Genomic DNA, 22,598 nt, shown 5'->3' with positions numbered 1-22,598 from the left:
ATTAGCATTTAGAACTCGACAGTTATTCTCTAGACAAAAACTGTCTTCGACAAAGTTGTTACATACGATAGAGCGCTTATTTTTATGTTATCAAAAATAGGGTGACCAAAATTGTCGATGAAATAAAAATTATAACTTTCTTATTTTTTTAGATAGAGGTAAACATAGTTCGAAAATGTTGTAGTGCTATTTATTTGAAACATCTTTGTAGAACAAATATTTTTATATCTCTTGAAATAACCGATATAGCGCCTTTTTTCTAAGTTACGTTAGGGTCACCATGAAAAAAACATACAAACTGTCTTTAGAAGAGTCTCAGAACTTACTAATACAAACATTTTGCGATGCAGAACTTGTCAATACCTCAACTCCACTCAAAGTTATTGATATTTTTTCTCATAAAACCCGCTCTTTTCATTTGTTTGTCGTTCTTTCTTTCAAACATAAAAAATGTTTGTTGACGGAATTTGAAAGAAAAAATTTCAATCTATATAATACGTGATTTGAAAACTATGTTATTTTTTGTGTTTGAGTAAATTAAAATTGAAATCATGAGTTTTTGGGTAAAAAACATCAATAACTTTCAGATATTCAGATGAAAGGTTTGAACCCGGTAGTCATTACTGCTTATTTCGTAATATTGTGTTGTTTGCGTGCGGGATGTGTCGTGTTATCAAGTGTAGCCATCAGATTACATTCTTCACGGTGGAGAAGTTCCACCCAAACACCAATGAAAATTAGGATAATCGGGATAATATGAATATTACAAATAGTTTTCATTCCACTTTTCATAACAAACTCTTTTTTTTACTAAACTCAGTTTTTCAACACTGTTCTCATAAGTTCACCGCATAAACGATCTGTTTGTGGAACTCAATTTGTTAGCCCACCTTTCCGGCAGTTGAATATCATTCGTGCAAAGAGAGAAAATCCTCACCGCAGCTTGATTGTTCAAGTTAATTGGAAATTAGCTTACATGTTACGGTGATTAACATCAAAAGAACATTCGCTCTGTGCGGAACAATAATACCACCCCCGGAAATGGAATAAAAACATTTCTACCAATCCAAACTCCGCCGCTACCTTGTTGGTGGGGGGGGGGGGGTAATGTGGACGAGAGGCATTCAACGAAAACGACAAAATCAAAACAATTTTCTTTCATCTACACAAAGATGACAAGATTTTCACTATCGACTCAGATTGTCCTTGTGCCGGAATTACGAAGGAAAGTCGTGAACTCATTCTCTCAGTTTAACATTCGAATTCACTCACTCACACAAACGAAGCTGATTATCGAAAAAACAAAACCTCGGCACCCAAAAGCCAAACACATGCGCGCAGTGCTTCCGCCGGTCGGGGTGTATTTGTGCTGCAAAAGCGAAAGCTTTTTCGGCACGACTCGGATTCGAAATGTTGGGGGGTTGCTTCTCGTGAGCTTCGCCATCGGCAGGACATTTGTAGTTCTGCGGTCGACGTGTGCGAATCTTCTTCGGTAGAGAGAGTGTGCGCGAGGATATGGTACCATCCGGGGTGGTACAACAAATAGGGCATCGGTTGTCTTCATAGTGGGTTGGAAGGAAATCTCACCTCCCACCACCTCCCACCACCCACTCGCCGCATTCCATGTGGTGGTCGAGTTCTCGTTCCGTTTGTGTGCTTTTTATTCTGCTGCTGCTGCTGTGAAAAATTCAAGTGAAACTTTCTAGAATACACAAAACGACGACGGATGCAAAGAAGTAACATTCTCGTTAAAAGTTAATTGTTGAGAGTTGCCGGAGTTGTTTCCGTTTGCGGGATTAGGGTTGAATTGTAAAGTGTGTGTGCCTCAGTGGGGGAAAAGTGTGCGGGAGTTTGAAGAAAAAAATCAACCACAGAGAGTTCAATCCATCGATGCGTCATGATGAATGACAAGACTACGGAAAAAGTAAATATGCGTTTCAAGTACATGGTTTTGTTAATTTGTTATTGTTGTTGTTGTTGTCAGCCGTGATTCCTCGTTGTAGGTTTCATTCGGTTCTACTTTGATTGAACCTCAGCGCTAATATGGTAATATCGATCCCGAGAGGATGAGTAGTGTGGGGTACTGTATTTGTGTTGTTGCGGTATGCGAATGTAATTAAGGTCGGTTAGTGTCTCGGTGAAATTTTACAAAGTAGAAGCCAGAAATTGGTGTGTTGTAATGTCCCCGCGATAACCTCGATAGATAGCGAGCCGTTAGCGTTTCCATAGAGACGATGGTGACAACGACACGAAAAGCTGGCGGAGGTGGCCCAATCCGGGACCACTTAGTGGAACTATCATTTCGTCACACACTGATGGTGACATACACGCGTCGTACGTTCATTAGAATTCATTACCGCAGGTGGTTTTTGCGCCTTCCTGTTTGAAATGCGTTCCATGTCGTCCGAAAGTGAAGGTTTTGGTTCACGGCGGCGGTGGCGGCGACGGCCGCCCAAGGTAAGACAGTTCTATAAGGCGCTCCAACATCTCGCAACGTCCCGCTGGCGCCCCTGTTTCGGTCTGGTGGTAGGTGAGAATCGGAACAAGTGTGAAGTTCTAGAAGTCACTCAGCAACGATTGATGGGAAACGGAAAAAGCCAACGTTCGTGGGTCAGCCCCAGAATCGAAAAGTTGAGCCACCATAATAACGGGAATGAGGTTCCATTAATCATAATTCGTTTCAGGAATGGGAGTGCACTTATAATTCATTTATTTATTTATTACATTATATATCTACTAAGCTGATGTTGCTGCTCTGCATTGCACGTTGATGATGATTTTTGTTCAAAGAGAGGGGGGTCTCGTTTCCGTTGGGTTGTGCTGGAGAATATTTGCCGACGGCGTTCTATCCGAAACGGAAGGTTGCCAATAGAAGTAATCATTCGGTGATTACATTATTGAGGAGATTAATCAAAATAAGATATACACAGAGTAGTCGGCTGTTGGCTGTGATATCGGGTAGCTGGAATAGCTGGAATACCGGAACTGGCTTGGCTGTGCCATCCATTGTTTTCCTTTTATCGGCAAACCAACTAAGTAATAAGTTGCCCTGAGTTCAGCTTACAGGAACAATGAAGCGCCTTACCACGAAATCTTACCGAGAATCGGGCTTTCAAATAAAAAAAAAAACTAGAAAGATGGTGTCCAATATACAACCGCATTGTTAACATAGGACTTCAAAATTATTGCCGGCGAGAACAAACATTATAGAAATTTAAGAACGAAACTCTTTGGTGCAAATATTTTGTAGTACTGCCAAGGGCACATGAATGAATGTTTTTACAGAGTGAGACGATTCGGACGATTTAGACACCCCCTCCGTGGACAAGCGAGGACATTTTCTATACCCCTCCCCCTGTTGTCCACGTGGACATTTCTTCATTTTTTTTTTTGAATAAAAATCGGAAAAGTAATTGAACTGCGCATAAATTCCATTTTAAGTTTAAAATCATCGAAGAAAAGCTGAAGCGAAACAAGACATCAGTGGTATAAAACATCGATATTAAAATGTTGTGTGGTGTCATGTACGTTTGATTTGATCAACACCTACATTGCTCAAACTAATAGATTATTAGTCAGTGCCTAATATCTGACGTTTAGGGGGTCTTCGTAGCCACTTGGTTACGCGTTCGCTTACTAAGCGATCGATCGTGAGTTCAAACTCAGGGCCCTCAATTGACCATCTTTGTGTTGTTATAGAATAACTACGTCCACGCAATCATCATCAGCTATGGAAATCGATCCACGGTGGAACAAAGATCGATTCATCCATACAACTGCTCTGCTCTGCAAGAAACATCGGGCTGCTGTTCTATAAATAGCCCAACAATGATCAATATCAACTGTCTCCGCTGTCCGGTCTGCTGAAAAATGGAAGAACAGATAGAATACCCTTACGCCTAAATGGCTACTACAGACTAATTTACCATAATGTAATGGAACAAAAAAAACCTAACGCCTAAATGGCTACTGCCACTACTGTGTAATTTACAATTTATAGAAACATATACCTATGTACAGGTACACGATAAAAACCCGGCTCTGTTACAGATAAAATGCTAATGAGCCTGAGAAATAAATAAATGGGATAAAAAAAATAATATCTGACGCAATCTTTCGTCATCCTTCACGCAACTTGAAAATGCCATCATCGCAGAACTTATTTGTTTTTTTTTTCGTCAAAAGACTGCGCAACGTGCTTTTTGTGATTTCCAATGAGTTGAAATTTTTGTCCTTTAAGGTGAAGGTGGAACGATACCATTTCAGATACGTGTTTTTCATGGGGTAATAGTGTTTGTGAGAGAAGAGCAGAGTTTTGATTTTGGTATGTAAATAGATCAATTCACTTGTCAGATTGTGTGGCGCTTCACTGACACGAGTCTACATACATTTAAAAAAAAACAATTCAATACTGAAGTAAAATGTATGAACGATGTGTTCCGATGAACAAATACAAATCTATATATATATATATATATATATATATATATATATATATATATATATATAAATATAGTGATGTCTGTCTGTCTTTCTGTCTGTCTGATTCTTATGGACTCGGAAACTACTGAACCGATCGACATGAAAATTGGTATTTAGGGTTTTTTTGGGCCGTGGAAGGTTTTCGTGACAGTTTGAGACCCCTCCCCCCTCTCTAAGGGGGGGCTGCCATACAAATGAAACACACATTTCTAAATTTCTCGAGAATTAATCAAGCAAATGAAACGTAATTTGCCGTGTGGAGGTTTTGGGGTGCAATAAATAATTCTATGGTGGTTAGATACCCCTACCCCTCTCTTAGGGGGGGCTGCCATACAAATGAAACACAAATTTCTGCATTACTCGAGAATTAATCAAGCAAATAAAACCAACTTTTACATGCGGAGGTTATAGGGTACAATAAAACGTTTTTACTGTAGCGAGACGGCAGCCCCCTCTTAGAGAAGGGGGTGGAGTGAAACACAATTTTCTGCATTACTCGAGAATTAATCGAACAAATGAAATTTGGCGTGTGGAGGTTTTAGGGTGCAATAAATGAGTCTATGGTGGTTAGATACTCCTCCCCTCTCTCTTAAGGGGAAGGAGGGGTGCTGGTTCTGCCATACAAATGAAACACAAATTTCTGCATCACTCGAGAATTAATCAAGCAAATAAAACCAAATTTGGCATGTAACGTAACGGAGAAACATGTTATTTGCAGGTGGTTGAAAAATCTTGAACGAGAATTGTGTCTGAAAATAATCTGATATTATAATGTCGAGTTTTGGTAGAAGTACTAGGAACTTTATAGTAAATAGTGATTTTAAAGGGTAGATTAGAAGATCAATCAATGAATAATTCTGATATTGGACCCGTGAACAGCGCTTAGTAAGAAAACGTGGATGTGATAACGAAAAATAAATTTTTGGTGGAACCAAGTTTGCCTGGTCAGCTAATATGATTATATATAGTAGGTGTACTTGCATATGAAGTAAAATTCTGATCATACGCGAGCGTAACATGAGCAAACTTATATAACATGCGAATTGGGGCTATTTTGGTATTAACAAGTTCTTCTGCACATTAACTCGATGTTGATAATTCCTGAATATTTTCCTTCGTTGATCGTATTTTTTTCACATATTCACATTGGAAAGCTTTAACCCTTCTCTTCGTTGGCCGAGGCAGTTTGATTGAATGTAATACTTTTCCGTTTACTATTTTTGCCAGTAGAGGCAGTCGTGGCAGTGTTCCGAGCTCTGCAATACAATTTTCTTAACCAATGTAAAAGTTGCTAAAACATACATTATAGGCCCATTAAACGTAAAAATAATAATTGTATTGATATCAACAAAATTTTATTTTATCGATTTTCATGACATGAAACGCTATGGCTCAGGAATAACATTTTATGGAGTGGTTTTTATAGCTGTTACGATGATGTTGTCTGGCATCAGTGTCCAAAAAATAACGATGCTTTCACCAATACAAACAAAACCATTGCGGAAAATTGAAAAATGCAAATTTACCTTTCAGAGCACTAGCTCGAGTTTTCCGACGTTTTTAATTATACATTGCTACGGCAGATGAAAATTCAATATCTTGTGAGTAATCGATTAGAGTTTGGTTGATATAACTTGCGAAAACGATTATTTTCTACACACACATTGTTCCGCAAAATCATTGATTTTCGGGCGAGGGGAGGGAAATGAAAGAAATGAGCGCCATTGTGGCAGCCATTTGTGGCTTCCTTCCACCTTCACCTTGAGGGTGCCTTTTTGATTATCGAAAAATTTTAGAACCGTGTTTATTATTATTTATCTCTCTAGTAAAGTGATCTAATTTTTTTTTGCAGATTTTGCCTTTGAAAATATTAGACTGATGAAAAGTTTCCGGATTTTCAATCTCTTTCTAGATGTAAAAGGTATTAAAAATTTAACCATAAAAAACAAATCCATTTTTGAAGTTTTCGTATAGGTATAGTTAATATAGATAGTTAAACATCTTTTAGACAATTCATCCAAATACTTTTTTTTGTCTTTATTAGGCTGGTTCATCTCATCCAAACACCTTGATGTAACACTATCGAACCGTCAAGTGGTCAAAAGCAAGAAAATTTAAAAAAAGTATATTCCTCAAAACACGATATGTTTTAAAAACGTAAAATTATACCGTCTCCAATTTTTTATATGTTATGTAAAAAAAACTGGAGGTCAACCCCAAGGTTAACGTAGGGCTACCGTTGGCTCAGTAATCATTAGTTTGAGGTTGCATCTCAATTTCAATAAATGGATGAATGATTATTTTCTTTTTGCGCTTAAATGATACATGTTGATTCGATAGTATTGTTTTCGCAATTGCATGGATGTATTCAAACAGTACTTTTTTCTTTTCTTTTGGTACGGTTTCATCACGAAAAAACTCAGCAAACAACAATTATAAATTAATCAAGTGTCATTTATATTTGAGAAGCAAAGTGATTATTTCTCTTCTGATTGAGTTCTGCTAGCTTTGTACAGAATTTTGAGAATGCATTCGCAAGTCAATCATTTTGCATTTTCTATTCAACACGGTAGCAAAAAAGAAACTGAAGCACAGCCGGTTCGGTTCATTTTCTGTATTATAGAGACTTTAGAGACTTTATAGCTCATTCGTCTCTAGTCTTGAGAAAGGCTTTTTTGTATAACTTAACCTAAACTCCGCTGGTGCCTGAGAAAGGCAGTTTGCCCTCGCTCGAAGCATGCCCGCAACCGATGTTAATCCGATGACACACCAAACCAGATGAAGCCCAATTTCGATTTCGTCAGGTCACTTCGATTTGTAGTCTGTGTTTGAGAATCGCCTTGTGATCTGTTCGACTGTATGCGTAATCATATTCTCTCGCTTGGATACGATGTCATCATGGAAACACCTAGTGGACTGCACAAATGCGAGCGAAATCTTATTCTGTAACTTGGTGTTCGCGAGAAAACAATTTTTTATGTACTTTTCACACGGTAGCAAATTAGAAACTGGTGCGTATGAGTACGATTGCATTTTGGGAACACCCAGTCGACTGCGCAAAATCTGTGTGAAATCATATTCCTTCGGGTGCATTCACATGCGAAAAATTTGCATGTTCCATGCGGTAGCAAAAGTGAAACAGAGAGGTTGGCAAGCCGACACATCCTGCATCATACCTCAACCCCTGTCCAATCGCAACTGAAATGAAATTTCAAGAAGGTTGCTGTATTATCGTATGCCTTCGAAACAGTTTTAAGCATTGAAACAATTTATTCGATCAATAAGCAACCATCATACAACGCTTAGACATTCGATCCTTCAAATGAAATGATTATCATACCAGTTCGTCCAGTCGGCAAGAAGGTATCAACGCTCAAAACCTTACATCTCCGCGCTTACATTTTCGCCCGAGTATAGGAGTGTTAAACAAGGGAGAATAAAAAGTAATCTCTTTCAGTCGAAGCAATAGCACTGCACATGCGATGAAGTTACTCTGGACCAGACTACCTCGATATGCCTTGATATGCGACCGCTTTCATGAACATATACCAATTGCGGACGTAAGGGCATTTTCCGTCCAGTTGCCAACACATCGTACGAGTTCCATGGGCATATGAATCGTTTCGTAAATCGACTCCAGAGCGCTTTCAATGAGGTCCGAGAAGTGCACGATTTTGTGATGAACAAAGAGACCTTCAAAAATAGAACGGAGACCATAATATGACGTAGTCTATACACTATTGAAAATTGAAAACAAAAGAATAAAAAAAGAGAAAATTATACCACCCTAGAAATTAAAAAAGAGTTTTTTTTTTGGTTATAAAACAACGATAAAAAAGACAGTTCGGAAAGGTTTGGACTATAAGTTCAAATTTCAAGTGTGGTTTAGTATTTTTGGGGAAAACTTTACTCAAATAACTTTCATTTGTTGTTGGTTGTTCGTCTTTATTTAACGGTATACTGCACACAACTACATGTTACATACAACGGTTACATTCATGGGAACTAAAGCCGGAAGAAAGCTTTCATAATACAGAATTTAATTTCGCATTCGCTCGCAAAACATGCGTAAACTTTTTCACTCATTTTACTATTTCTACTCGTTGTGATTTAAACTTATTATAGTATATATCAAAACATCTATCGTAAGATCTGCTACATGTCCTGTTTTCAATTATCAAATTTTCAATAAAACTCGACAGGGTGACGTGAAAAAATAATTGAGTTTTGCTGCTGTTATGGGGGCCAATGTTGTAACTGCTATCAGTTGTTTGATAATATTTTTCCCACAGCATCTCCGAATCATGCTGGATTGCACGTTTTTCTGTTTTGAACAAATTCTTCCTTGGTGAAGGGTTTCATGTACATGATAATATCTTCACATAATCTGAACGAGCTCCAATATTCAGCATCTTTAAATTAACTTTAACTTTAAATATTATGAAGATATTGATTTTGTTTGCTTTTCATGTAACCCAACGTTCAATTTTGCTACATCATTTTGTTTCGATCCGGATTTCTGGGTGCAGTCTATATAGAGATATAGAGAGTTATCTGATATAGAGAGTTTTATTCCATAACGATTTTTTTATTCCGTACAACATGGCGCAACACGCGTTTCGAGTAATTAGTACAATGCTCCATTTCGAAAAATATCAACATCCGAGAAGTATAAAGTAGGATCATAAGGGTTGAGGTTTTTGAAAGTTATATCGATACACTCCGCTGGTTTTCTGTTACTGCCACCGCAGTAAAAATCGGAATAACCCGTCAATCTCATTTTAGAAAGTTTGGAGTGACAGTTCTGACCTGTCCGATCAGAACAACGTCACACTTTTAGTGCTTTTTTGGTGCAACTAATCATCCATCCTTTATTGCCTTCGTCTGACGAAGTAAAATTTCCAGTATACATTATGAAGGATAAAATTTAATCCACAGATGCTCACGATAGGTGTTCCATCATAGAAAACCTTATCCCATCTCAAACCGTGCCAAGCAGACACCGTGCGGATGGGGAATCAAATTTCCTCATGTAGCCATTGCTCGATACGTCATCGCCTTTCATCTGCAGATGGCAAATTATTTCTTTCCCAGGAATAAATTGGACATTTTATTACACATCTGTAATACACTTCAGGGGGGCCGGAAATGGGAACTTTTGATAGTGCAAGATGCCCATTCGCAAACACAACGTGTGGAGTACAGTACAGAGACACAACCCGAGGACGTGGTCAAATTGGAAAACCAAACAACGTCGGAATGGATTCAATCAACGGATCCGCACAGTCCATTCTCGCAGTTTGTGTTTCCGCGCGTCGTCCATGTTAGCCGAGTGAAATGCACCGTCACGAACTACGTTAACCGCACACTTATCTACTCTATATCGCTATTAACATTGCCAACAGTGTGCGATGTGCTTATGGCGAGTTCAGTGCATTATCCTTGTGCGAGAAGTTGTCTTCACTCCAAATGCGCCGTAAAATGGCAGCCATTGCTCTCGCCCCCGGGCCAACTGATGCATTCTCGGGAAAGTAATAATAATAAGAAGAAAAAAAACGTAAAGCATAACGGAGGACTATTATGTCCTAACGAAACGCGACCCATTCTCACTGGACGATGGATTATATTCGTGTGTCAGATTATTTTTTTCTCTGATTCTTGCTCTGCTAGCTTACTTGGAGCTGATTTTTACTACCCACCATTACGATGTCCGTGTAGAGTAGTAGTGGCTAGAACTACGGATATGAGCACAGCGGAGAGAGGATGCCGTGAAAAACTTTCTTCATCCATGAATACACCTAGCTTCGGCAAAAAATTTACACATTTAACACTTTGAGGTCGTATTAAATTTGGGCATGGGTATCGTACTGGTCGTAATAATTTTTCCTTGAAAAAGCAGTGATACATGCGAGATTATGAAAAATAAACATATTTTTATTTATTTTGTGAACTTTATTTTGTGCGAATTCTTTCGAAATAGTCTCCAAAAGTAAATCATATGAAGTATAATCAATACATAATTTTATTTTTATTATCCGTTGAATATGAGACACTTATGCCATTAATGCAATAAATGTATAATTAATGCCAGCAATGTGTATCCGAAAAGATCAGCATTTTTCAATTTTAACAAAGATTTTTTTCATAAATTATTCAGATGACATAAGACACATTGTGCTCCCGTGGCCGAATGGTTAGCGTCCCACATTATCATACCGGGGGTTCGGGTTCGATTCCCGTTCTTGTCGGGGGATTTTTCATCAAAGAATTTTTTTCCGACTTGCACTGTGGTCACGCGTATTCTAGAGCTTGCCACTCCAGAATACATTCAAGGCGTGTTATTCGGCATAGAAATCTCGACTAAGTACTGCTAATCAAAAATGATGCAAGTAATACTTAAGTTGAGAAGGCAAAAGTTCCACTTGGATCGTTAGTGCCATCCAAGCAAGACACTTATACAAACAATTATTCTGCTCTTTAAAAACAACTACTTCAACATAATTCAAACCAGTATTTACTCAAATAATGATTTCAACGTATCCGAAATTATCAGAACTTTTCACATTAGTTGAACAAAGATTTTGTCGCTTGAGACACTTATACGATTATTCAAATAACATGAGACATTTATGCAAACAGTAGTTCTTATATTTATGTACAATCTTTTCCATCATATCAAAGTGTCACAATGACTAAATTCTGCTGTTACGATTTTTAGTTCCACATTCTTATGCATTCAATGCACTGTGCGTTATCTTGTGTGGGTGACCACTTTGTTTGATACTAAGTACCGTTATCTATTACTCATATGAGCACCATATTGATCCGTGAACAGGTACATTAGACATCAAGCTTCGTTTAGAAAAAGCATAAACTGATACTTGGCTAAGAAAAATATAAGATTAGCTTGGTTTCTTGCTGTGGTGGCTGAGAGCAGACAAACGACCACAAAGAGTTAAAATGTAATGTACTCGGAGCGCTTGAATAGAAATTGGGGGAAAAATAACTTTTTCACTATGTAGATTCCAGTGATGACTTCAAACTGTGGGAGTAGACAAATTTCTTAGAGTTTCAGTTATGCAAGATTTCGTTCCAACTTGTATATGGTATTGGCAGCACTTTCTCAGAATTCAAACTTTGTGGGTGCGAAGACAATGGCTAGTTAAGCTTTTTTGCATTCTTAATTTTTCCAAAAAAGAGTCTAGACTGTTTTCTATGAAGAGGAAACAAGGTGTGAATATATGAGTCTTCCACAGTTTTTGGAATTTTTTGGCTCAAGTGTAACTTTTCAAGAGTGCGTATCGATTTTAGTAAGAGAAATCTTTGATAATCTATATCTCTAAAGCTATGAGTCATACCGTGTCTAGAAAGAGTTATATAGTATTGATGATAAAATGTGAAAAAATTACACTGAGAAAAAAAAAGTATTCTTTTTTTTGTTTACAACAAAAAAATATTTGCAATATCCTAAATATGTATTTTTAATTTTTTTAATTTTTTATATTATAGAGAAAAAAATTAGTTCAAGATGGTAAAACTATTTTTGACAAACTTTGTAAAACATCGAATTTTTATGAATTTTCGAAACTTCGGATTTCAAAAACAATCCAAAACAGTTAACAATCATTTTTAGCCATAAAAAGCATGAATCCTGATGTGATTTAAAATAAAAAAGCTCTTTGTCAAAATTCTAAATGCAGCCATTCTCGAGATATTTAAAAAAACATCTCTAATTTATTGTCTTTTTATTTTTTTTAAATTTTATACGTATTTTTTAATTTTTTAGTTTTTAAAATGTTTTTTAAAAATAGCCCAAGATGGTAAAACTATTTTTGACGAACTTAGTGGAGCATCGAATTTTTATGAATTTTCGAAATTTTGTATGTTAACAATAATTTTTGGCCACAAATCATGAATCCTGATGTGATTTAAAATAAAAAAGCTCTTTGTCAATCTTCTTCTAAATGCAGCCTCTTCTCTTTCTTTTCTAATTTATTGTCTTTTTTAATTTTATTTTCTTTTAATTTCTTAATTCTTCTCTAATACACAGTAAATAACGCAATCTCGACCCCCCACCCCCTTCTCGCGTTACGTAATTTGTAAACGACGCCTAATGCAGATACAGATAAACAATAAATTTAAAACAAAAATTGCGCTGCGGTGGCGTTAATAAACTACAATTTTTTTCTTGCTAATTCTTTTCACATTTCTAAGACATTCATGCTTTATATCTATCATGTTAAAAGTACCTGCTTCAATTTCGGAAGAATATTCCAAAGTCTGTGTTCATTTCTAAATGATTTCTTAGCCTATACGGAACAATACAATAGGAACAATACGGAAAGGAAAGAGAACGGTATGTTGTTATTGTGCCTACATTAATTCATTAATTCTTAAATTCTTCCGCATCATTTTCAAATTTGCTCATTACAGTTTTTCATTTTGCTGCGTATTTTTGTTGCATGTTGTATCAATGAGGAAATTCGATAAAAATCATAACCTGATTTGTCTGTTTTTTCTTTTTCTTTTTTCATTCGGGCAAACGATGTATTAGGGTAAATGTCGCATTCAGATATTTGTCGCGTTCGGGTAAATGTTAATTTGCTTCTCTTTAGGAACTGAATAGTGTGTGATATATCCCATCCTTCCATTCTTTTTTTATATGGATCAGAACCGTTGTATGTGATATCAGCATTAGGAAAGACAGCAGGGTTGCCTCATATACAGAATATTCTGTATTTTACAGATTTTTCGCCAAATCTCTGATACAAAATCTGTATATACAGAATTACAGATTGTTTAAAAATTCAATTTTAAATATTAAATAAAAATTAAATATTAAATTGAATACATAGATACCTATGTTATGTAAGATAGAATTGTAAGTTATGTATGACCATAATCAATCCGCCAATCGTATATTGACTCATTTAAACGATCCTATGACTAAACCGATTATACTGTTCCTAAACATTGTTCTACAACTCATCAATAACGTCATTCGCACTTTTTGATAAACCCTCAAAATTTCGTCAAGCTACTATATCTTAATGATTTGATTCGCCAATTTTCATAATTCGTCGAAACAGGTAAAAAACAAGGCTTGGATTACGAATTCAGGCTACTCATCTCGAATCTTATGGGGCATAAATTGAGTGAGTTGAATGGATATAACTTTGTCCCAGCTGTTGGATACCAAATCGGTTGGCTCCCGGTTGGTTGACGCAGTTCAACAAAATCATATAGAAACATCATACAGTTCAGAGGCGAAAAACTTTTTTATGATTTATTTTGTTGTATTGACACGACTTTAACAACCCATAAATAAAAAAAAATAAGTTTAAAGTGAAAATAAACCTTTATTTTTATTGTTTTCCCTCAAATTTCGGATACAGATTTTTTATACAGATTTTTCAGAAAATTATACAGAATTAAATGTGGCGCTAGCTGGTGCGAGTGTGAGGTTGACTTTTGCTCAATTTAACCTATTTTTATTGATCGTTTTGAGTATTACCATAATTTTCTTTTAAGTGACAATTTGTCCTGTTATGCACACAATGTTCACATTTAATTTAATTTGAAGTGTTCGTGCATTTGTACTAGTAAAGTTCAACAAAACTAACATGAATGCTCACATCACATCTTACAAATAGCAAAATTGAGTAAAAAATAAATTGAAGTACAAATCGTGAACTCCAAAATCATTAATTTATTTTTCAAATTTCCGTTAGGCATTACACATTTCTCCCAACGTGTTACAAGTTTTTATACACACTCAACTGAAAAATTCTTCTGACTTTTCTCGAACCCAGGACGCGATAGCTGCCTTTACCTCATTATCCGAGCGGTAAAAATTATCATTAGGGAAAACATTACAAAACGCGCAAGGCGCAAGGTCTAGTGAATATTGAATGTGTGGAATTGGTTCAAACTTCAGGTTTTTCACAGCCATAGCAAGCTATTTTCTGTATGCAGAGAAATTGTTCATTCATGGCTATTCAGCCCAAATATGCATAGTTGACGTCTAGTGCACCCGTGGCCGAGTAGTTAGTGTCTCAGATTATCATGCCGGGTTTTCGGGTTCGATTCCCGTTCTGGCCGGGGTATTTTTCGTCAGAGAAATTTCCTTCGACTTGCACTGTGGTCACGCGTATTCTAGAGCTTGCCCCTCGGAAAACATTCAAGTCGTGTTATTTGGCTTAAGAAATCTCAACTAAGTATTAATAAATGAGGCTAGTTAATGCATACGTTGAGACGGCAAAAGTTCCACAGGGAACGTTAACGTCATTCAAGAAGAAGATGCATAGTTGACGTAAACTCCAGGTGTGTTTTTCTATTGAATTAAAAAAACAAACATCCTGCAAGCCCTCCGAACCATTTTTGACCGTTAATATTTATTGAATGGAGACAGACTATTTTATATAAATTGTTCACAGTCCTGATTATCCAGGTAGAAACAAGAAACAGTGGTTGTGTCAACCATGCATATTGGGGCAGTATTGTTTAATGCTTACTGGTTACTTGACTCCCATACGACGGAATTTTTATTGAACGTTTGTTACGCTGAGTTATGCATTCAAAACTGTTGTTCTCTTCATCCTACATCATCCAACAAGTACTATGTTGAATGGAAAAAAGTTACAGGACGGTTGTGTCCGATACACGACTGCATAGTTGACGTAGGATTACGTTAGGATACGAAATCTGTCATATATGGCCCTGGTAGATGGCTCCTGCGTTCTATAAAGAAAAAATAATGGAAAGTATATATGGAGGGTGAATGAATAGTTCCTCCATTGGACAATCTTCAAACCAACGGAACACGGAGCTAAATGTGTCAACGCGAGCTTCAATTGGATTAATAATACAACTAAATAGACGGCTCAAATCAGACGACCTGTTCTCGAATGTTGCGAGAACAAACATTCGTGGTGATCTATTTAAAAATTTGAATATTTGAATATTTTTTTGCAGCTTTGAAGTTATTTTCACCAAAATTGCGTGATATTTTGGAAGCAACTAGACATGGTTGTTCAATGATCGATTCTTGTACTCGCGTGAACAAAAAGATAAACTGGTCCTATTTCGTTTTTGTCAATGTATCTTTAATTCACAATATCGACCAGTCGAAGCGGAGCTAACTTTGTTATATTTTCCTTTCCTGCATTGAATTTCGTGCGAGTGATTTACGGTCGACTAGTTTGTACTTCAGGATTCGCAATGGTAGTGATATATTTAAACATCAACATCACACGAAACCGATCCGATACAGTTGGTATTAGAAGATATCGTAGCAACCTTCATCATCAATAAAATGTCTTGTGATATTCGTTCTCATTGACGAATGGCACTTTAGGCGACGTTGCCAAATTAACTATAAACAGAGCATTAATATGCACTGTCCGCTGTCTAGAGTAAAACTGTAATATAAAAATCGCAGAAAACGGCAAGTAGCTGCACGAACACGAGTAGGGTAACACGGGGTGAGTTGAACATACGGGGTGATTTTGACCTACTTTTTATATCAAAAAGTACGGTTCAACTTGGATTTTTCATAATGTCATCTCCTTTTATTGTTGTACCGTATGTGCCTAACGTAGAAAAACTTTGGTAAAATTCGACAGGTGGAAGGAAACGGTAGCAAGAGGATCGACAGACAACGTTGGAAGAAGAAGGAACTTGAAAGAGCAACGCAGACCATCAAGAACGGATTTTCTTCAACCAAGCATTGAAATTGTTTGAAAAAAAAAACAGCAAAAATATCCATGCAGAATTCGTGATGGACTCAATCCATTTTTTCTGGTCTGGAATCTGGCCAAGACACCTGGTATCGATCCCAGAACACTGTTACTGATTGTAACATTATCCCAAATACTTTACATAAACATAAGTATCTTTTTTTTTCGATGAAACACATACTGGACCAAATCACCCCACAGACGGTCCAAATCACCCCGCATCAAATTTTAATGTTCAAAAGTCATATATTTTATTTTATGTTATTTTTGGTAATTTGAAGCTTGATATAATGATTAAACATTATTCATTGAGAGTAAACAAGTGTAGCACATTTGTTATTTAGACCGTATTGGTTTGGAAATATTAGGCGATTTGCTTAGGCTGTCCACATTCCCCTCATTTCCCCTAATCACCGTCTGCTCCTTTCAGACATTGAAACAGGGGAAGCGCAAATTGAACCAATCAAAAAGTTAGATTTATTGCAGAAAAACAAACCAAACACATAATTCATTGCACAGTCTCGTGTTGGTATTGAATGAGCAACTGACAGTGCACAGATTGCTTGTACCAATCGACCAATCAAAACGCGTGATTTTCGTTTAGATAATGCTTGAAATTTTTCAATTTTTCGATAGTTAATTTCATAAAATACACAATTTTCTCCATTGTAATAAATTGCTATGGAGTGCCCAAATCGATCGATGCAAATATCTCGAAAATCCATCATAAAATGATTGAGCAATAATCACTAGAAATTGGCCAATTTTCACGATGCGACCGTTTTTCAATTTGCACCCGAAAGACTTAGTCCTTTTTTAAAAATCCGGTGGTCCTCCAAAACGACCATGGTGATGCCACCTATTGTCAGAAGTCCACTCCGCATTCGTTGGCGGCATATTCAGTGGCATTATTATTGGCCGTCAACGACGCCAATGGAGTGGGAAATTAATTCGATCTCATGCACAAAACCAGTGGTGATTGATATTGCGCTCGATTTGTCCCACCTCACGTTTCAGAATAGCATGAAAATGAATGCGATTCGTTTGGAAATGAATGCAGTTACGAGCCGCTACCAAGGAAATGGATGTTGAACTGCAAATATGCGGAACAGTGAGAAATGCATAGAAGAAGCATTCTGATATAGGCTCAACGAGGAACGAGGAAGTTTCTTCGCGCGAAGATGACATACCATAACGAATATCTCGTGAGTTTGGGATATTCCCCAGCACTCACGAATAGATTTATATTATTTTCCGTCGTCATTTTGAAATACCGGCTAAGATAAGAGAAGTTGTATATATCTTTCTTGTGTGAACGAATTCGATGAAAAATGACGCAATAAGTAAATCACTTTTCCTCTACATTTACACATTCATAGCGTCACACTTCTCATGCCAGAATCGAATATTGAATCAATACTGGGGGGACATAAGAGATCAACGAGGAGCGACACTCTAGTTGATTATAAAACGGAAGCTCGTTTTTTCGTCCTGCGAAACCGGCACTCCAGAGTACGCCGGAGTGCCGGACGCCAATGTGTGACACAAAATGAACCCCTTCACACATGATAATGATAACTACAATGCCACTCTTGGCACTTGAACTGCACAAAACATGCCACATGTGCCGGCCTACGAGTGCACTGGAAATTTCAATAAGCCCGCCACTTCGCTGTCGTATCTGTTTGCCGATTCCATATTGTGTGGCTTTCGCAGCCCACTTCCACTTCGCCCAAATCGCCTCCCCCACCCACTAGAGCCGATGACATGTTGAAATGACCTTCCATGCGAAGGACGCCTCCATAGCCTCCGGGATGGCACTTCCATTACGGATGCGAGAACGAGAATCGATGGAAATGTTCAATATTCAACCGTTATCATAACGAAATATCCTTAGTCATTCATACTCCAGAATGTTTGCCGTGTGGCATAATTTTCGATTAGCGATGCCGTTGTTTTTCTTTATCTACCGTCCTTCCGTAGTCTATTTCCGACGAAACGGATCGATATAAGGACACATGCAAACCAGAATTCATAGCCGCGTGTGGATGGGAGCAGCTGCTGCGTTTTTCTGTTTTATTTCTCGCTTCTTCCCATCAGTTCCATTTCCGAACGAACCTCTATCGGGACACATTATGTGATCGGTGTAGAATCCGTACGATGCGTAACATTGGGAAAACTTGATGAGAGAGAGAAACAGAGAGGAAAAAGCCAACTTCCATAAAAATCAACACGAAGCCATTACTTTCTGATTTCGGCTCGCGCGCGGAAATCATGCCTTGTCAACATTTGTGTTGTTGCAGCCACTCCCACTCCGCCCCCATCACCACCATTGTCATCGCCATCGTGATGATGATGATGATGATCATCGAGGCTAACGGAGTAGAAATTTAATTCGATCCCAAAGCGCAAAACACCGAAAACCAATGATGATTGGTATCGGCCTCGACTCGTCCCTCAACCCGTCCCATAATTCTTCGGACTGCTACGATATTAAATGTGAATTGAATTGACGAACCGAATTCAATTGTGAGCCGGAAGGGGATGCTAATTAAAAATTAAACTTGCGACGGAAAGAATGACTGCGCAACGGTAGAAAAAATATCCTACTCGTGGATTTCTTTTCTTTGTCGAACATAGACGCATACTAATATGACTCAAATTGATGTCAATCAACAATTTTCCTATAAATTCGTTAAAAATACCTTTTATTTGCTGTTAAAAATCGAAAATCGGACCAGCGCACAGTGGTCCAAAAGTGCAAAAACGTGATCGTGAGGGATCTCTCCAAAACGGTTAATTTTACGTATATGATGTCTTCGGAGAAGTTTTAAAGTACAACGAGGGTCACCTTTTAAGGGCTGCCATTTTGAAATGAATCCCCCTAAAAGTGAGATCCAAAATCCATTTTTTTCAGCTTAAGAGATAGGAAGTAGCTATATATAGGATATAGCTCTTATCAAAACAAACAATTTTGTTGAAAACATCAACTTTCTATCTATTCCGGTAAAAAAGTTCTGGGACATTTTTGGTGAAAAGCACCAAAAAATCATATTTTCGTCCTAACTTTTCCTCTTGATTTTTCTACAAGTTTACAATGTTTAGAGAACTTTTTTGCCTAGTCAAAACACACATTTTTGACGCACGTTGTTTTTTTTCTATCTCTTATATAATTGGAGATATTGGAGTTTTTATGTTAAAATTGACCTATTTTTGAACTAGGATATTTCATAAAGGGGCAGATTGGGGCAGACCAAACCGATTACAAATTAAAAAACAAGCAAAATGCTGCAAAACCACACTTCAAGTGTCTGTATCCACCTGTATCCTCAAAAGTTACACTTAATTTAAAGGAAGGCCTCCATCTACGTTATCCATTGTAAAATTGTAAAAAATCAAGAGGAAAATTTAGGACGAAAATATGATTTTTTGGTGCTTTTCACCAAAAATGTCCCATGACTTTTTACCTGAATAGATAGAAAGTTGATGTTTTCAGCAAAATTGTTTGTTTTGATAAGAGCTATAATTTTTATGAAGACACCAACTTCCTATCTCTTAAGCTGAAAAAAAATGGATTTTGGATCTCACTTTTAGGGGGAGTCATTTCAAAATGGCAGCCCTCAAAAGGTGGCCCTCGTTGTACTTTAAAACTTCTCCGAAGACATCATATACGTAAAATTTACCGTTTTGGAGAAATCCCTCACGATCACGTTTTTGCACTTTTGGACCACTGTGTAGTGACTGGAAAGTAATTTTTGTAATAAGTTCATTCGTCGAAAGCAGCATAAAAATGGGAAAATATTATATATCTCGAATTTCGAATCGAACGATTTCCGTTCCTGAAATTCTGATAATATACGTAGATAGGTCTGAACTTTCCAAAGGTGGTATAAAAAAGTACTGATCAGAAAAAGTAGAGGAATATGTGTCTAAGGGCACGGATTGCGCTTGTCTATACGTTACTTGATCATTTTCTGATCAATCAGGACGTTAGATTTTTGTTTAGGTAATGCTTAACGTTTTTCAATTGTTCAAAAGTTTGTTTAAAAAATATATAATTTTCTTCGTTGTAATAGGTGCTGAGAAATATTTTCAATCGATTGATGCAAATATCTCTGCGATCAGTAAATACAAATTTTATAATATAGCATCTTTTTATATTTTTATACAATGCAGATGTAATGTGAACAAACAAAATCTTGCAATTAGTGGTGCAATCGATTCGTAAAAGAACGAAAATGAAATTTGAGAATCGTCAAATGAACTCTCAGCCTCAGGATTAACATGTACTGTTGAATGCTCACTATTCAGAGCGACAATAATAGAATTGAACCAAATAGATTTTCAGTTTTTTGGCAAAATCACATTTTCAATGCTCTTAAAACCACTATTTCTAAAAAAATCACAAATACCACTCTGCAACTTTCGCAGAACGGCAACAGAAAATCCGAACCGAATCGGTTGTGCAGTGGCGGCTGCGACAGCAACCGATGCGGAACAAATTTTCAGCTTCAGATTTCTATCGCAGAACACAGCTCTCACCGCTGGAAAATACATTTTTCACATCCGACCTAAAGTGCACAGTGCACTTTGGCGCCATTTTTAACCCGGAAATAATACTATCATTCACGAGAATGAAAGGATCGATCGGAAAAAGTCACCAATACGATTCTAAATCTACAAAATCTCCCGGCAAAAATATGAAGATATTACTTTAGAATGCATCGAATGCATGTTTTTGAAATAAATCTCCAGTAGAAAGTTCTGCTGTCCTTGAAAAGGGCGAATGATTCATGTTTCGCTTCTCTTCAAGAACTAAACAGTTTGCAATATGTTCCATTGTATCGAGCAAAACCGTTGTATGTGACACCCACATTAGAAAAGACTGTAATCTACTCGCTAGCTGGTGTTAGACTGAGGCTGACTAGAGTGAGGTAATATTTAAATGATGGCTTCGTTTTCTTATTTTTCTCATTTTCCTTGGACAGAATTATAAACACGGTGTATAGCTATGGCTGTTTTCTCAGTAGTATTTCACTATTTTTGGTCGGTCCATTTTGAGGAGTGCTATATATTGGGTTGCTCGAAAAGTAGCTGTCGGTTTGTTTTTAATACAAATGATGAACTAATTTTTTTTTGTACAAGGAATGAACGCATGAAGATGGGATGTTAATCATTTCAAAGCATAACTCTCAAATTTTGGAATATTTTATGATAATTTTTTTTTCTTTTGTGGATACAGTGGACTAAAATATCGCAAAAAAAAAATTAAAATCGATTTCTTTCTTTTCAAAGATTTTGTGGACTAACAAATTTATAACTAACTGATTCAATAGCAAATCCGATTAGGCCTCATCAACCAGCTTTCATTTGATTTGATTTTCCTGTAGAATCTTTCAATACAGTGATATTGTTGTTTGAATGAAAATCGAAACACAAATCGAAAAGCAGTTTTGAAAACTTCAATAAATTATGTACAAAGAAAATTTATTACATTGATGATAAAAATGTATTCATTTTTTTTTGCATAGATTTCAAAGTAGTCATTCTGGTAACCGAGAATTGAGTCCTTAATTAAAAAAATGGTGACTCAACTATGTCGAAAACACGAGTGTATGTATGATACAAGACATTCAAAAACGGCCGAGAAGAGATGAACGATTTGTCACCTCAAGGACGATCCTCCACCTCTTCAACTAAGGGAAACATCGACAAAATAAAAGTAATAGTGTTCGAAAATCATTATTCAAGCTTGAGAGAGCTAAACCGTGAGTTAAATATCTCTCACGAGACCGCTTTTTTGTGTTATGTACGTAAAACGGACATATGATTGGGGTAAATGTGGTCGTGTGGAACAACCTTAGAACCCAGCCGGCTTTGGCTTAACTTCTGTTAGGCATCCTTTGGATTTTTTCAGGACAATTCCAGTGTGACATTCAGTCTGAGAGAATGACAAGCCTGCTCCATACATCCAAGCATTTTAACACTCCTAAAAAAAGTGCTTTTATTTTGCATTTGTCTTTAACATGAGAAAAAACATCTTTTCTGGCAACGCTAGTTTGGATGTGCTTTGGCATTAGGGCCTCTATTCGCGATAGCTTGTGTATTGTTCTCGCGATAACAAGAGTGAACTATGAATTAATCATCCCCAGCTGCTTCCATAAAACCACGCAAACCATCAGCCTATGTGTGAATTAAGGAGTGACCTTTTTCCTATCGATCATTTAGTTTTTTTTGTGAATTCGAGCATTGGTTCCGGGTAAAAACCGTAGGTCAAAATTTGTTCTGCAGCGGCAGCTGCTGCAGTCGCTACAACACAACCGATTCGGTTCGGACATTCTGTTGCCATTTTGCGAGAAGTGCTGCATAGCATAATCT

At 37.0% G+C, this 22,598-nt stretch overlaps 1 protein-coding gene across 4 annotated transcripts in view; it reads left to right on the top strand.

The window, feature by feature from the left end:
* The window catches only part of LOC129771710 (calcium-transporting ATPase type 2C member 1), a 188,331-nt gene that overhangs the window by 27,427 nt on the left and 138,306 nt on the right, over nt 1-22,598 (top strand). The window contains exon 1 of one of the 4 annotated variants that reach the window (XM_055775658.1): nt 1,454-1,924. The exons of the other annotated variants lie outside the window; for them this stretch is intronic. Coding sequence (XP_055631633.1) covers nt 1,898-1,924 — 27 coding nt within the window. The 5' untranslated portion in view covers nt 1,454-1,897. Of the gene's footprint in view, nt 1-1,453; nt 1,925-22,598 lie in introns of those variants that run through there. 4 annotated transcript variants of the gene reach the window in all.

The sequence above is a fragment of the Toxorhynchites rutilus genome, chromosome 2, assembly GCF_029784135.1.
Source record: "Toxorhynchites rutilus septentrionalis strain SRP chromosome 2, ASM2978413v1, whole genome shotgun sequence".
Lineage (NCBI taxonomy): Eukaryota > Metazoa > Arthropoda > Insecta > Diptera > Culicidae > Toxorhynchites > Toxorhynchites rutilus.
This window is presented reverse-complemented; position numbering and strand designations above follow the sequence as displayed.